Source organism: Camelus dromedarius, chromosome 17, assembly GCF_036321535.1.
Source record: "Camelus dromedarius isolate mCamDro1 chromosome 17, mCamDro1.pat, whole genome shotgun sequence".
NCBI classification, from domain to species: Eukaryota; Metazoa; Chordata; class Mammalia; order Artiodactyla; family Camelidae; genus Camelus; species Camelus dromedarius.
Window position 1 is genome coordinate 12552783 of NC_087452.1, and position 16533 is coordinate 12569315.

Consider the following 16533-nt stretch of genomic DNA (forward strand, 5'->3'; position numbering starts at 1 on the left):
TTCCTGGGAGAATACCTTCCTCCCCAAAAGACATCTCTGCTCTCAGCTTTTTCTTCCTGTGCTCTGCACAGTAATACCCAATGCAAAAGAAAAGGGGCAAAAAAGTAAAAGTATGTATGATCATTATCTTAATGTTTATATCTGGAACTTTCAGAGACATTTCTAAGTATAATTCACAAAATACAATAACATTGATATTTCCTTCTTTTTTTGAAACAGAATTCAACTATCCACAGACTTCTGGATTCACAAAATTCACATTAAAAACTTTCACCTCTATAAATTCTTATTTTCTCTCAAAAAGCATATGATTGGCAAAGCTGAAATTTTTCTACTCTGAATATAGTAAGAATATATTTTCAGAAACAAAAGGATTATAGATTTCTCCCACAAACTCACATGCAAATTGGAGCTTTGCTTTCCGACTCAGAATTGTTCCCAGAGGGTTGGTGGCCAGACACTGGTATGTGCCAATATCTTGCTCTGTGTGAGGGCTACTGATTGCCAGACTGCCTCCGTCCAACCTGTAGTGATAACTCGTGGTAAAATCAATGTCTGTGCCATTTTGCTTCCACCTTCAAGGGAAAAAAAATCAAATTATACTTATAATACACAGAGTTGACCACTACTGTCTTAGACAACATGCACTTGTAATTTCTAACACTGGTAAAAAAAAAATGGGTACATGTGGATACCTTTCCTCCCAGTTTCACTGAAGATAGTTGTCTTCGTGAGCCCAGTGGTATCAATAACTATGTTATTTGAAAGTTCTTCTACTCTTTACAAATTACAAACATTCACCCAAATGTGTACAAAGAGGCAACAGAACTCTTGACATGAGAAATAAGAAGTAGACAAAGTAGTCACAGTCAATAACCCTGGCTGGTCCTATTCCTTTAGCAACTTTTCAAATAATATATACCATAGCTGAACACGCACAACTGATACTGCAAAATTGAATGTCAAAAATGATTTAGACATAGAAATCCAAGAAGAATATATTAGAAATAGCACAAAGAAAGCCAGCAAAGATATTACAGTGCCAATTTGAGGCTGATAACAAAAGAAAAATAACCTGACTACTTTAGAACACGACTGTCTCTGTTAGTCTCTTACTTGGAAAATTAATCACACTGAAAATATTTCAACAGTACTTAGAAATGCCAAACTAAAATTATACTTTAACAAAACAAATGCAGTTTGAGAGGTTTTTATTTTAGACTGCAAAAAGTTTCTTGGCTTACCTATTAGTCAACAACCTTTTAGTTCATAAATTAAATGTCAGAAGAGCCTTATAGTCATATTTATTTTCAAAGAACCATAAAATGTTGTAGAAATTGCATTTGGTCATTTTAAGATGAATGAATACCCAGTAATTATCTTTAACTAGACCCACTTCCCCAACCTTGCAGCCCTAACTTCCATCAAAATATTCAGACATTTTGAAATAAGAATATTGCATATGTAAGGAGATATATTCCTAGGGCATAAGCTGTGTATAGACACATAAGCCATTTAAAAAATACATATTTTAGAATACTGAATTAAAATAATCATTCATTTAGGAAAAATAGTGAATGGGCTTTTCCTATGGAATATGGCCAATTTCTAAATTATGTTTTTTAGGGTCTGTGCCAGCTTTGTTCCAATTCTGCCCTTCATACTAAGATCATATTAAAAATATTGGTAAGGGTGGCAAAATTTAAGAAAGGAATGGCATTTTACAGCATTATTCCAAATGTGGTTGACTTTTTTAAGAAGGATTCTGAAACATCCCATGGATAGAGTCTGGCAAGTGTCTGTCATAGTAGAAAAGATATATGGACTTAGGTAATTGTCTATCCTATTAAAGATGAGAAGTGATTGACTAGATACCAAATCATCCAGAGATCTTGAACCAGCTCTGTCTCTTTTAAATTATGTAGCCAATTCCTGTGTACCTCAACTTCTTTTTTTTAATAAAGGCAAGAATCTAAATTAGTATATTTCAACTGCCTGAACTATCTGCCAATTTTCTTTCTAGAGAAACTTGTACAATTTCTTGTTCTCGATATTAGAAAAGAAAATGTATGAAACTATTATATCTTTAGGCCTATCTCAAGCCTCCTGTGTTCTCCCTGCCAGCACTGTAATACTATCTTTCATAATTTGTTTACAAGGCATGGTCTTTGAACCTTTGTGTTCCCTTTCGTTTTCAAAGCAAAGGATATACCACACTTAGTTTGCCAGCTCTCTTTAATTTTGGAATCAATCCCTGAAATAACTGCTGTCATCATTACATGCTCCTAATTAAGCTCGGTAATTGTTTTTCAACACAAATTCAAAGTTGTTGGCTTAGCTGCAGCAAATGAATTTTTCACAGTATCCCTATAATCATTCTAATCACTATGGTACTATGATTATTAAACTGTGCATATAGATCAGGGGTTCAACTTGTGGTGTGGGCTTTGTCCTAATTAATATGTTTAAATCAATGGAGAAATAGTATTAATGAATTCAAGTGATTGTCATACACATGTTACTGATAGGATTGCATGCCCAGGAGAATTTTCCTGTGATGCAAACTAGGAAATATGCTATAGATGATTATTTTAAGCATCATATTTTATCTATTTTAATGCAGATTAATGTCATATTAATTCCTTGAAATATAATGGATTTGAACTAAAATCTTGACCTTTTGCTGGGGAACATCCTTCACTATTAAGTAGATAAGCCCCATGTCAAGAATATTCGTTCTTATGTGATAATGCATCTTTGTGGGTGTGTGTATGTGAGTATTTCTCAAAAACTGAGCTTTGCTTTAGAATTACATGGAGTCTTATTTCTGAGCCCATCCCTAAACCTTTGAAGAACTCGAAAATCTAAATTTTTAACGGTTTCTCTGGGTAATTGTAATATGCACTGAATTTGACTCCACTGACCCTGTGGAAAGAGTCCTAGGCCTACCTTTGACATTCCCTTGCCGTGTATCCTTGGACAAGTCATGGTTTCTCCAAAAGTCATATCCATCAGTTATAAAATTTGTACAATAAAAGTATCCTGCTTTATCACATGAGGTTGTTAAGATCAACTAAGGAAATGACTGAAAATAATAGAAGGGCAGAGTGCCAACTGCTACAATTTTGACTCAGAGGCCTAGAGCTTTACCAGACACAAGAATGTCTTTCTGGCTAGAGTAGCATAGATTAAATTACAGAAATGAACCACCTCTGACTAGGTCAAGAGGACTTGTGTCGAAAATCCTCTATGACATTCAGAGACCTTTTTCTGATAGAAAGTGTATCATATGTAAAAATAATTGATGTGTGTGCTGCTTTATTTTCCCAAGTAAAATTTATATTCTGAGCTGGATGTAAGCGCATCACTATCTTATTATCTTAAACTTTTTAGATGTAAGTAATTCTACCCAAGTGCTATTTTTTGGGTAACCAATTTTCCCTCCCTTTACAAAGCTTCCTGGGTAGGAAGCTTTTAATTCTTACGTGTTGTCTGGTCTTTAAAAGAAGAAAGAGCGATTCTTCCCGTGGGAAAACTTTTGTCCCAACTTGTCTAACATCTGTATCTTCTTGCTTTCATTGAAATCTTGTTTGTGAGGGTGCTGACTCTACTGGAAGTGACTTTAGACAAGTGACTTTTAAACTATTTCCAAAGTCCTGCTTTAAATATTGCTTATTTTCTCCCATGAGATTTCATTTGCTAAAGGGAATTTACTGAAAGAAATAAAACACATCTTAAAATCAACCACACCCTCACTTTATGGATAAGGAATCCAAGGCCAGGAGAAAGAAATGATTATTCCAGGGTCTACACATGGGATGACAGAGCTATCACTAGAAATAACTCTTGGCTCTTAAGTCAAGGGCTCTTAGAATGACTTTGTGCTGTATCCAAATAATTGACCTCAAAGAATGTTAGACTTTAAATCATATTGTCCCTCTATTTCACACACACATACACACCTACAATCTAAGGTAAATACAGGTATGAGGTTTTTTTAAATAATAAATTTAAGTTAGGAAGGGTCCCGTTAAAACTGAATTTCACATTTTGTTGCTAATGTGCATTGTCTGAAATACCTCTCTGCCCTTTGCTTCATTATCAAGAAAATTGGGTCTGAGTTTGACATTTAAGCATTAAAAACTTAGTTTTTTTCTCACTCTCTTTTCAAAGCCTCTTGCCTATGAGTATTTTATACCATGATATTAGAGATAAACTAAACCAGGTTGTGAGGATTGGAAATGAGAAGCTAAATTATCATTCTTAAGCCTCCTCATTTACAAGTATCTTAGAAACAGAGGTCATTTCACAACATTGGAATTTGCACTCTGTTCATTCAGTGTATTTTTTCATAGATGAAATAAGCAAATTGTTACAAGAACCACTGTTTTACATCTTTCTGCCTCTTACAAGCCAATAAATATTTTTATAAAAGCATATGATAGATTGATGATATATCTTATACTTAGCAAATGTGTCTTATTTTATAGGGATTCATACTTTTTTTTCCTTCTCTAACAAATTCTACCAGCCATTAGTACCAATCAAATAAGCTCTCAAAAATAAAATTGCAACTTAAAGTATTAGGTGATTCTGAAAAATGTGTTAATCAGATTTTTATATGTTTAAACAAATGTTAAGTTGAATAAGACAGCTCATTTTTGAAGGAAAACAAAACACTGACCATGAATTGGTTGAACCAATTTGCAGACTGAGTGATCTTTGTCTACCAGATAGGCTTCATTGGTTTGGGTATCCTAAAGATAGGGGAGCTTTAGAAAGTGTAATAAGACATAGTTTTTCAACTATTTTGTTGTAAAAAAAAAAAAAAAAGCTGAAGTTATTTTGACAAAGCACAAGATAAGGGAGAGTTATCTTTAACTTGGTGAATTTAAGTCATTTAGCTAATTCATCTAGACAATCTTAAGGTTGAAGTAATTATAAATATGGTATTTTTAATGCAACATAAGAATCAGGCAAAGCCAGCTTATTTTGCCTAAATGGACTGAAATAGTTACATTTTGTGTGTGGTAAGTTAACTTCACTACTAAAAATTAAGACTTTTAACAAGTGCTTTTAAACCCCAAAGCCATAATTGTCATTTTAGTATTTATTCTGCATTTCCTATATTCACACCACATATGCAGTTCTTACCAACAAAATCTTTATGATTTAAACCAGCAAAATATATACACACATACATATTTTTAATTCATGAATTCCACCCACAATGTGGATCAGATTCTGCCTTTACTGTAATATTGTAAGAACAGAAACAATACAGACCCTTCCTCCTTACTATTCCAAAGGTAATATGTGAGGAACAAATATATTTTTTTCTACTTGCCCAGAATAAAAAAATATATTTTTTGCCTTAGATAATACACAGCTATCTTGAATATATTTCTAAAATCAGTGCTTTTTGGGTGATGGGACATGCCAGTGGGGTCACAGAAATTGATCTGATAAAATAACGTTTCCATCTTGATTAATTCCTTTTAGGGGAACATTTTCACAGTCCTTGTATCTGGGGCAACTGAGGCAGGAGCCCCAAACTGGGGAAGGAAGTACAAAATAAACTTGTGCTTTACAGTCTTTCAAATTGGGGAAACAAATCCTTTCCTGTACTTTCCCTTTATTTCTCCATCTTCCTTCTTTCTTTTTCTCTTTTAATTCTCACAATATGACACCGTATGGCACCAATCTAAGCGAACCTAATCTATGAGTCATAATAGTGGTTGCCTGGGGATTAGAGTAGGATAGTTAATGCTTGGAAAGTGGCATGAGGGGACACTTCGGGGTACAGGAAATATCTGTATCTTCGTTTGAGTGGTGGGCACAGCAGCTGTTTACCTGTGTAAAAATTCTTTGAGCTGTACACGTCAAATGACGTCACTTTATTGTGTGTATATTTTACTACAAAGACAAAGACAAAAAACAAAAACAAAAAACAGTGTGGTGCTCAGAAGTAGAACTTCACCTGTAATGGGGTGAAGGGTAACCATTAGCAGCACAGGTCAGGATGATTTCAGATTTTGACAAATCCAAAGGAAAAATAACATCTTCTGGTTCCTGGGTAAAAATAGGACGGCTCAAATGAGCATCACCTGGAAAAAGAAAATAATTATACCACATGAAAAAACTTGACCATGTTTGAATGAATGTCCGAATTAGATATAAAGTCAATACATACTTTTTAAAATGTTTTATTTGAAACAATCTCAAACATACGGGGAATGTTTCAAGAATGATATAATTTTTAAGAAAACATTTATACAATGAAGTATACCTATTACTCTTCCACCAATAATCTTGCTACAAACCATTAAAAAACAAACAAACAAACAAGCAAATACAACTTTACACAGAGAAAAGCACCCAGATATTCTAATAAAGCCTGTATTGCCCTCAACCACTCTATTCCCTCAGGGCTGCAGGGTGTGGCTACTCGTGATATGAGGGCTTTTAGCCTCCAAAATGGAGCTAAGAGGAAGAAAACAAACAGGTCCCTGATATGATGAGAAGAAAGTTAAAAAACATCCCTCTCTATAAAGAAACAATTAATTGTCTGTACATAGTTTCTCAAGTATGAGCAAATGAAAAGAAATGAAATAGTAAGTATGAAAATGTATTGCAACAATAAAAGTGAAAAACAGTGCATGCCAAAAATAGACAAAATACCCAGTCTAGAAGAAAATATAATTCAGGGAACTCTAGGAAATTTCTCAAAATTGTTTCGCACTGTAGAGTAAGAACATGAATTAAAAAAAAAAAACAAAACTCAATGGCAAGATGAAGAAAAAAAGTATAGAATCAGATAAATTAGGGTGACTTAAAGAGAAAAATTACAACCAAAACAGCATTATTAAAAAATGAATAAATTAACTAAATTAGGCAAGAAACAAAACAGAAACCTACTAAATCAAATTACTGACATAAGAAGGTTAGAGATAATTGTAATGAATGCAATTGAAAAAGCATAGGTAATGAATAAGAAAGATGGACAAAGATGATACAACATAAAGATCATTGTTGTCACTGAGATTGATAGTCAAATGTATTGAAAGATACATCAAGAAAATTTCCTGTGAATTGAAAGAATGCACTATTTTCCAGAGACATTTGAGAGAGAACACTTAACATCAAAGCATGTGTAGTTAAGTGACTCAACTTCAAACTTAAAAGGAAGACTTTGCAAGAAGACTAGATTGAAACAAAATTATTTGAAAGAGTGAAAGAAAAACTCAGATTAATCTCAGATTTTGTAACATGAGCACTAGCATTCTATACTAGGAAACAGTGAGGGAAAGCCTACAGTATTCTGAATAAAAGAGTGAGATAACTGTTATCTCTGACTGGTGTATCTTTCAAATCTAATGACATTCAAATTCTTCAACATCGAAAATTACACAAATGAACAAACAGAAAACCCTCAGGGAATATAACAAATTACTACTCTTAAAGGAATGACTTAACAATTCAGTCCATCCAATTAAAAATGAACTGATATATAGATCTCAAGAATGAAGGAGGAACAGAATGCACACTGAATACATTTAAATATAAAACTACTATTTAAATGTTGGTTTTAGTTATAGAACAGAATATGAATGCCATAAACTTGAATAATGTAAAAGTAACAATATAAATAGAAAAATGAGGGATGAGTAAATATAGTTTGAAATGTGAGTGCTAATATCTTCTTTCATTGCAAAAATTCAAAAGATAACATACGTGTATGTATGTGTGCATATATATATTTATATTTATAATTTTTAAAAGCATAAGCATATTGACCTTAGCGTTATTCAATGTGTTTTTTACATTTGGAGGAAACTTTTAGAAACAAATCCTATCTTTGTTGATGCAAATCATTTATTAGATGTTCAAAATCTCTCCATTTTTACTTTATTGTACTTTTACATTTATTAAACTAAACAAAATGAATCCTGATGTTAAAAGTAGAATCTATGCTATGATCCCCTTTTTATGAAAGTATTTCCTCTTTCTGTGCATTTCTCTAGCTACACAATAATCTACTTTCTGTATTTATATGTATAGAAAAGTGGCTGCAATTTCACCAAATTTTAATAATTTCTATTTTTGGATCAGTTTAATTAAGGGTAAAGTTTTTCATTTTTTAATTTTTCATAATTTAAATGTTTAAAATAAATATGCATTTATGTTAAAGAAAAGATTGATTTCTTTAAAGAAGGAAATAGGAAATATGTTGAGATCGTAATCTAATTTTTGATGGTGGAATATTAATTCTTTTCTGATTTTTTTTCATAGATCTTTATAATTTAAAAATCTTCTCACCCCAAAAAGAAAATTCGGCTGAAATAATGCGTATTATGCACCGAGCACGATGCCATGCACAGAACAGGCAGACAACAAATGTTATGTAATACCTTCCTATACCTTTACTCAGAGAAAAACTCTCTTCAGTCATCATATACCCTAAATTAGGGATATAATTTGACTTAATAATATTTTATATTTAGGCTAGTAATTTATAGTTTTCCAAGGACTTTTACATACATCAAGTAACAAATTAAATTCCCGTGACACCTTTTGTGAGACATAACATTTCCATTCCCATTTGGTAGGTGAAGAATTTAAGGTTAATAGAACCAGGAATTTTTTAACAAACTTTGGTTCATTTTGAAAGACACAAAATCTTGGTTTTGGTGACTCATTATCAGTTGATATCTTATTTATTCATTTATATTTGTTGTCATCAAATTTCTAGGAGCTTGAATTCATACTAGTAGAAAATCTACCTTTTGTCAAGTAATTGTTTGGTCTCTTTTGGTAAATTCTTAGATTTTTTTTCCCATAGTGTAATGAAATGATTAAGTAATAGCAGAGTTTTGTTGCTTTGTCTACACTGTCAGAAAGCAAGGACAACGTGAGCTTTCTGTACAAGAAGAACTGAAAACATGGGCAATATAATATCAAAAACAAGAAATCCAAATTCGTTTCAAGTCCGTTTATTTTAAGAATGCACTAGAGGTTAGGAATAGTGTTGGTATATTGAAAAGTAAGTGGTTAAATGACGGTATTGACAACAACTACTGCTATAAAATCACCTATGATTATAATGCTATTCTATAGAAAATGTTTTACTTGACAACAAAGCGAAAACTTTGCAATAGACAAACACTGAAAAATAAATTCTTATAAATGGCAATCAAAGGCAAATTATACAATGTTATTGAAAATTCATATAGGGTTCTGCTCCATTTTTCTTCCTCTTTATCTTTATCCTTCCTTCTTTATCTTCCATGAAGTTAATAAAAATTAATTATATGGTCTAACTCCAATATTGGATCAAACTATCAGTCTCTAAAGTTCATTGTCGTGGAGCCTCCCCTCAAACTCTCTGCTTAGCAATGCCTCCAACCTCAGCTCCAGAATGGGGCTCAGGTGCAGCTCAGACAGTGTCAGGGTCTGCTAAAAGTGTGCCACTGTGTCTCAGAGCAGGTCATGGAGGTGGCCATTCCTGCCCCCGGCTAGCAGCACCATAGCTCATTCAGTGGTGGGCTGCTTGTTAGGGATGGGCCTCTTGACCATTCCTGCTCCAGGCACCTGTTGTGTCCTGGCACAGGGACTATAACACCCTTGAGGGTTGTCTGTCTGCGGGGTATGGCCAGGGCACAACGTGTTGGTCAAGCAGCTGGTGAGGGGTGGAACCTGGTGGCCACTGGCAGCAGGTGGGCCATGTCTGCACCAAGTAGTGGGCAGAGGCTCTCTGGGCCTCTAAGGATTTGCCTTACCCAACAATATTTCTGTGCCCAAAGTAGAGTGATGTTAAGTAGCAAATTAAAAACATCATACCAGATCAAGGGAAATGCCATAGAAGAAAAGAAAAGTTTTATTTTTAGTACTTGAAACAGCAATTCTCCCCTGGTATGTGAACAAGGAACCCTACATTTCCATTTTGCACTGGACTCTGCAAATTATGTAGCTGATCCTGACTAAAACTTACAGGAGTTGAATGATTTGATCAAGGTTATGCTGCAAGTGATATTCTAGAGCTGGTACTCAAACTGAAGTGTGACTTCAAGTCCAAGGTTGTACACCCTACAGCATATCCACTGGAGTTCTGTATAGTTCCAGGTCTGAAACAACTGTACTGTCTCTGCTTTATTTAGTTATTTTTTTCTTTTCATAACAGACCTACCCTAGACTAAGCTCAGTTATGTCTTCCTTGGAATTAAAGTTCTATAAAGAAAAATTCTCTCTCCGTCTCTCTCTCTCTCTTTCCTTTCTCATACTGATTTCTCTTGTTCTTTTAATCAAGTCACAAAATTTTAAGATAGAAAAAAAATCAGAGAAATTTCTACCTAATTTACAGGGTGGAGAAGTAATTCCAGGGAGGTCAAGTGCCTTACTTTAGAATTACAGGCAGACCTGAGTCTTAAATCTGACTATAGATCTCTGCATTGGAATTGCCACTATCTCTTGATGCTTGGCTTGTGGTAGGCTTTATACAGGGAAGGCATGTCAGGCTTATGTTTTTAGTAGGGAGAAAAAAAGAGAAAAAAATACTCCATCACCTATGTTGGAGAATAAAGAGGATAAAGCTAGAGTTTAAAAAATAGTTATGAGATTTTTGCAATAATTCAAACAGAGAGACACATCTTAAACCAAGGTGATGAGAGTGAGAATAGAAAGCAAAAATTAAAAAGTTGATTTTTCAAATAATTGAATTTGGGAGGATATTTAAGGGGAAAGAACACATAAAAATTGCACAGAGATTTATTGTTTTTCAAAATAGAGGAAAAAAGGAAATAGTTGGTTTATGTTAAAAAAAAAGTTAGTCAGATTTGCAGGTGTTGATTTTTGTGGCTCTTTGGTGCTCATAGGTTTAACTGTCCAATACACAGTTGGATATACTGATGTAGCTTAGTAGTGAGGCCTGGAGTGGAGAAACTAGTTTTTTGGACTCAATAGCTTTAAATTCTAATGAAGAGAGAATTTTGTTCTAGTAGTGGTTTGATAGCAATACATTCTACAGATATATTTGCAATTGTTTCAAGAATGTAGGTTCCCATGTTGACTGTAACATTATTTATAATACCCAAGACATGGAAACAGCCTAAATAATCCATCGGTGGATGAATGGATAAAGAAAATGTGTGTGTGTGTGTGGAGAGAGAGAGAGAGAGAGAGAGAGAACCATTCAGTCATAAAAAAGAAAAAAATACTGACATTTGTAACAACATGGATAAACCTAGAGGCCACTATGTTAAGTGAAATATGACAGGCAGAAAAACAAGTACTGTATCTTCTTATTTACATGTGGAATCTAAAGAACTGGAACTCATAGAAACAGAACAGATTGGTGGTTGTCAGGAGAAGGGGTGAGGATGAGTGATCAGTGGGGAAATAGGTAAAGTTTTTCAAAGGTACGAATGTCCTGTTACAAGATGAGTAAGTTTGGGGGATATAATGCACAGCATGGTATTGTATATTTGAAATTTGACAAGAGATAAGATCTTAAAAGTAGCACAAAAACATGTTACTACGTAAGGTGATAAATACGTTAACTAACTGTATGTGCTAATCATTTCACAATATATACGTATAACAAATCATTACACGTAGACCTTAAACTTACACAATGCTATTATATTTCAGTTGATTTACACAATGTCAATTATAGCTTAATAAAGTTGGGGGGGTGTAGGTTAAAAATTACACTAAGTTCAGGCATTAATTACATTCAAACCACACTTTGACGTTGGCATTTATTTTATACCTGGTTAGTCAAGTTTACTTATTCAAGTAAACATCAAAGGACTGAAGAGGAGGAGGTCAATAGTTACCTGGGAGTGTCCATGCTTGGTATTTCTTTCATGCAGCAGATATTTGAGAAGACGGTTCTTAATTGAGAATCTATTCTGATCATAATGGAGTCATTCTGGTTATTTTTATGTAAGTTACTCTAGCAGAATGAACTAATAGTATACACATGGTGTAAGACTGGAAACCTGCGTCATTTCAGTCCAGTCAGATGTCTACAGTGACTTACTGACTTGGAAGTTAAGCATTAAACCTGACTGGAAAGTGTATGACATACTTGAAGTGGCACATGGATCATAAAGTAAATCATAATAAGTGTGCCTTACCATATATTTCACATTCTGTTCATCTCTTCAGTTTAAAGCCAAACCAAAATAAAATTCTACATCATTGCTTATTTAGATTTTGCCAGCACATAGTGAAAAAGTCTACCATAAGTAAATTCAACCGTGTTTTGTTGGTTCTGATTATGTGTTGAACCTTCTTTATGCACTGACAGTGCAAAAATAAATAAATGAATTGCACTCAAGAAGGTTATAATCAAATAAGAGCAATCTGGGCATATAATAAGAGGCAAGGACAAAGTTGAACTCGTACAGGAATTATTTTATCCTTACATAAACTCTGTCACGTAAATTCTAATATTCCCATTTTAAGGGTGAAGAAATTGAGTTTGGAGAACTTAAGTAATTTGCTCAATAACAAAACAGTTAGACACTATTGGAATCCAATTTTGATCTAGGCAACCTGATTCCAGAACCCATACTCAATGTCACTATGATATATAATCCAGAAAGGGAAGCTAAAATAAAAGCAATTAACTAATTGCATGTTACATGATGAGTGTTATACCAAAAGCATAACTATAATTTTAAGGAATTCCAGAGAAGGAAGTAATTAATTTTACTTAGAGATTATGGACGGGTGACAAAAGATACAATAATTGAACTACATGTAAAAGAATGAGGAGAATGCCTTTGAAATAAAAGAATATAGTAAGGAAACTCTAGGAAGAATAGTTTGAGTAAAGATATGAAAATACTTGTCATTCAAAAAATGTAACCAGTCTGGAAAGGAGGAGAGTAATGAAATATAAGGATGGAATGGTAGATTTAGAACATTTTGAAGAATTTTCAGTGACATGACAGAGATTTGAACTTGATGTATAAAAGTTAGAAAACCTGGAAGTGTTTTCAGTTTTAAGCAGAAGTATGACACACTTAGATCCATGACTAACTGGAAGAAGAATGGAGAAGAGAAACCACAGATCAGGAAGATTATTTATCAAACATTTGAAAACACTGAGATAATTCGGGCATTGTTGGTATGATTGAAGAGAATTAGGATGGAGTGAGAGCTATTCTGAAGTATGTAGAGGTTCACTCTAATAACAAAATGATATAACTGATTTGATGTGAAAGATGAGGGAAAGAGAGCATTTAAGATTAATCTGAGCTAGCTATTATGGATGAATGCAAGAGAGCACATATGTTGAAGTCCTTAAGTGTTAAAGGGAAAAGAAGAAAGACTGAGGGCAGTGAGGTTGAAAGGAGTTAAGAAAGTAGATACAAGTTTAACTCACTTTTCATTCATTTAATGAACACACATTTATTCAGACCAAACAATTTCCTTATGTGTTATTGCCTGCAAACCCCATGTTTTCTGCAATCATGCAGATGTGCATGGAAGTTTGAGTGATTAACTAAATGAAACGTCCATTCACTGCAGAGAATCACTTTACAAGGCAGGCAAACTGGGTTTAGAGAACAAAATTATTCAAGAAATTTGGCATGTATTTAGGTTCATTTTAGAATCCAGGACCCTTAAGCTGTTCCTCCTTGACAACTGAGTTATGCCCTTGAGAAGGTGAAAGAGGAGAAATCTAGTTCACTGTGTAATAACTGGCCTTAGAAAGAAAGGTCTCTTCCAAAATAACAGGAAGGAAGGGCAGAGTAAGTAGAGACAGAAAATGCACTGATACACATTGGGTTGAAAACCTGTTAAAGTAATCTGAGTTTTTTCTTACTTTTTTAGAAAGGAGAAAGGAATATCATTAGCTAAGACAGATGGTGGGAGACAAAGTATGGAAAGTTTGAAAGAGATGATAATGTGTAAAAGGATCATCGGGAGAATGAAAAGGGGAATTGGCAAGAAATATGTGTTGTGACAGGACATACTTGGTATAATTGTGAAACATTTCAAAATGGACCTGAAAAGATTACTGGGTGTCCTGTCCAGTTCACTTTTTGGGGTTGACTTTGCCTTTCAAAGTCTTTTATCTATTTTACAACATAGTAAGGAAGAGAAAACTGTTAAGGATGAAAATGATTCTAACCACTGAAATGCAAATGAATTGTGTCCAGTGGAATGTCATTGTGCCTCCGCCCCCCTGCTTTTCCCCTTTATGGATAAATCAAGTTTTTGTTTTGGTTTGGTTTGGTTTTTTATAATAGCTTTCTTGTAGTATAATTCAGACGCCATACAATTCAGACATGGTAAACACTTTTGGCATCTATTTATGAGTTAATTTTACCATTTCTTATTGCCTGTGCATGTGTAGTTCTTTGCATTCTACTTAGAACAAGTTGCAACATTTTACTGGTTTCCACATTAATTGATTTGTTAAATGAAAATTTTCAGATGGGTTTATTTATATTTGTTTGAGATTCATGATTTCGTCATTTAAAAAGTGACGCATCAATTAAACATTAATGCATGTTAAATTTGAGTTGCCAGAGGGACTTATATAGATTTAGAACCAGTAGTTAACTATAAGCAAGAATTGGCTGGGGAGAGAGGCAGAGTTAAATGGCATTGCTTTGTAAAAGGTAGTAACAACATGGAATTTTAAAAAAGGAAAACTGAAAGTGGAAGACCAGCGATCATCAACATCTATAGAATTTATAGAATTGACAAAACAGAGAAAACAGCTGAAAAATTCTGTGGGAGATCTATGTGAGAAACACAGACTATTTTACCAAGATCATTGTATAAGTTTTCTATTACTACCGTAACTAATTACCTGAAACTTAGTGGCAAAAACGTACACATATTTATTATCTTACAGTTCTTTAGGTCAGAATTCCAATGTGGGTCTTACTGCTAAAATCAAGATGTTGGTATAGCTGCATCCCCTTCTCAAGACTCTAGAGTAGAATTATTTTTCCTGCCTTTTCCAGCTTCTAAAAGCTGCCTGCATTCCTTGGTTAATGGACCCCTTTCTCCATCTTCAAAGCCAATGACAGTACATTGAGTCCTCCTCACATCAAATTATCTGACTGTTCTTCCATCGTCACATTTCTCTGATTCTCTTGTTCTGTCTCTCTCTTCTACTTTAAGGACCTTTGTGATTACATTGGGCTCATCCAGATAATCCAAGATAATCTCCCTATAAGGATTAGCTAATTGACAACCTTAATTCTGTTCTGCTACCTCACTTCCCCTTTACCTTGTAATCTGATTCCCATGTTCCAGGGATTAGGGCATGAATATCTTTGGAGCCACTATTCTGTCCATCACACCCATCATATGGGAGACCAAGAAAGGAGAGATTTTAATAGAGGACATAGTTAAGATTGTCATATAATTCGAGGGTAATAATGAAAAATAAGAATAACAACCAAAGCATAAGGGTTGGTCAAGAGGAAGTCTCTTGTTTCTTCTTTAAAAGATATTTCATTTTCAAAGTCAAGATGGATTAGGACCTAAAGGCCAAGTTTAAAATAAGTTCAACACTGAAAGAAAACTATGGCATTGTATATATAGTACTCTACAAAGGAATCAGATGGCAAAGAGACAAGAGAGAGGTGAGCAGGAATAACAGCAGGGCCTAGAGCCGTAGGTATGTGTGTGTTTCAGTTTTGATTATTTATATTTTTAGGATGAAAGGGACAAGTATTTGTAGGCTGAGGGGCCAACTGAGAGGCAAACTCAGATTCTCTCTTTTGAACTTCTGGGTCTTTGACCCTATTACTTGCCCAATTTATAGCATTTCAACATTAACCTTTGAAAAATAACAGCATGCTGTCAAGTACACAAAGCACCTGAAAGTACTTTACTAAAATGTCCCAGAGTGAAGATGTTAGAAAACCCCTTGAAACCTATTATTATCATTGAGCTATTACAGTGGCTCCATTGGTTGCTCTCTGAGATAAGACTGCCTGCCTGAAATGGCATTGATTCCATGTGTATACCAACAACAAACAGAAAAAAAGAAAGAACATTTGGAAAAAAGAAAAATAAGGAAGAAAAGCACTCTGAAATCTGCAAATAGTAAGCAGAGTACCCCAAATGTATATTATTTGATGATAACAGATGCAATTTTGGTCACATAGTGTCACAACGAAGCATGCTGATCTATCAATCCTTTGTACTTGTCAGCATGAATATCTTAATGAAATCAATGGGTTGGGGGTTAAATGTCACCCAAGTGGAACCTTTGAAAAGGTAAAACAGTACCTCATCCCCATGTATGTCATCTATGCCTGTCTACTCTCTCACGTTGAATTCTGTCTCTTATTCTAGTCACGTACTTTCCCTGCTCTCCGTGCCACACAAAAATGCCACCAAATTTGTCAGAAAAGATTTGCCCTTTGTGAAACTAGCCTGATTAAGTTTTATCAGCTCATCTCTCTCTAGGTGTTTGGTAACCTCATTCCTTATTACTGTCTCAGAAATTGTGCCCATAGCCAAGGGCAGATCTGCTCATTTATAATTTCCTGG

The 16533-nt window shown here is 34.2% G+C and overlaps 1 protein-coding gene across 1 annotated transcript in view; it reads right to left on the reverse strand.

Moving 5' to 3' along the window:
- The window catches only part of LOC105095302 (contactin-6), a 255776-nt gene that overhangs the window by 145678 nt on the left and 93565 nt on the right, over nucleotides 1-16533 (reverse strand). The window contains exons 3-4 of the mRNA XM_010987428.3: nucleotides 5981-6107; nucleotides 400-575 (exon numbers count right to left, since the gene is read on the reverse strand). Coding sequence (XP_010985730.2) covers nucleotides 400-575; nucleotides 5981-6107 — 303 coding nt within the window. The remainder of the gene's footprint in view (nucleotides 1-399; nucleotides 576-5980; nucleotides 6108-16533) is intronic.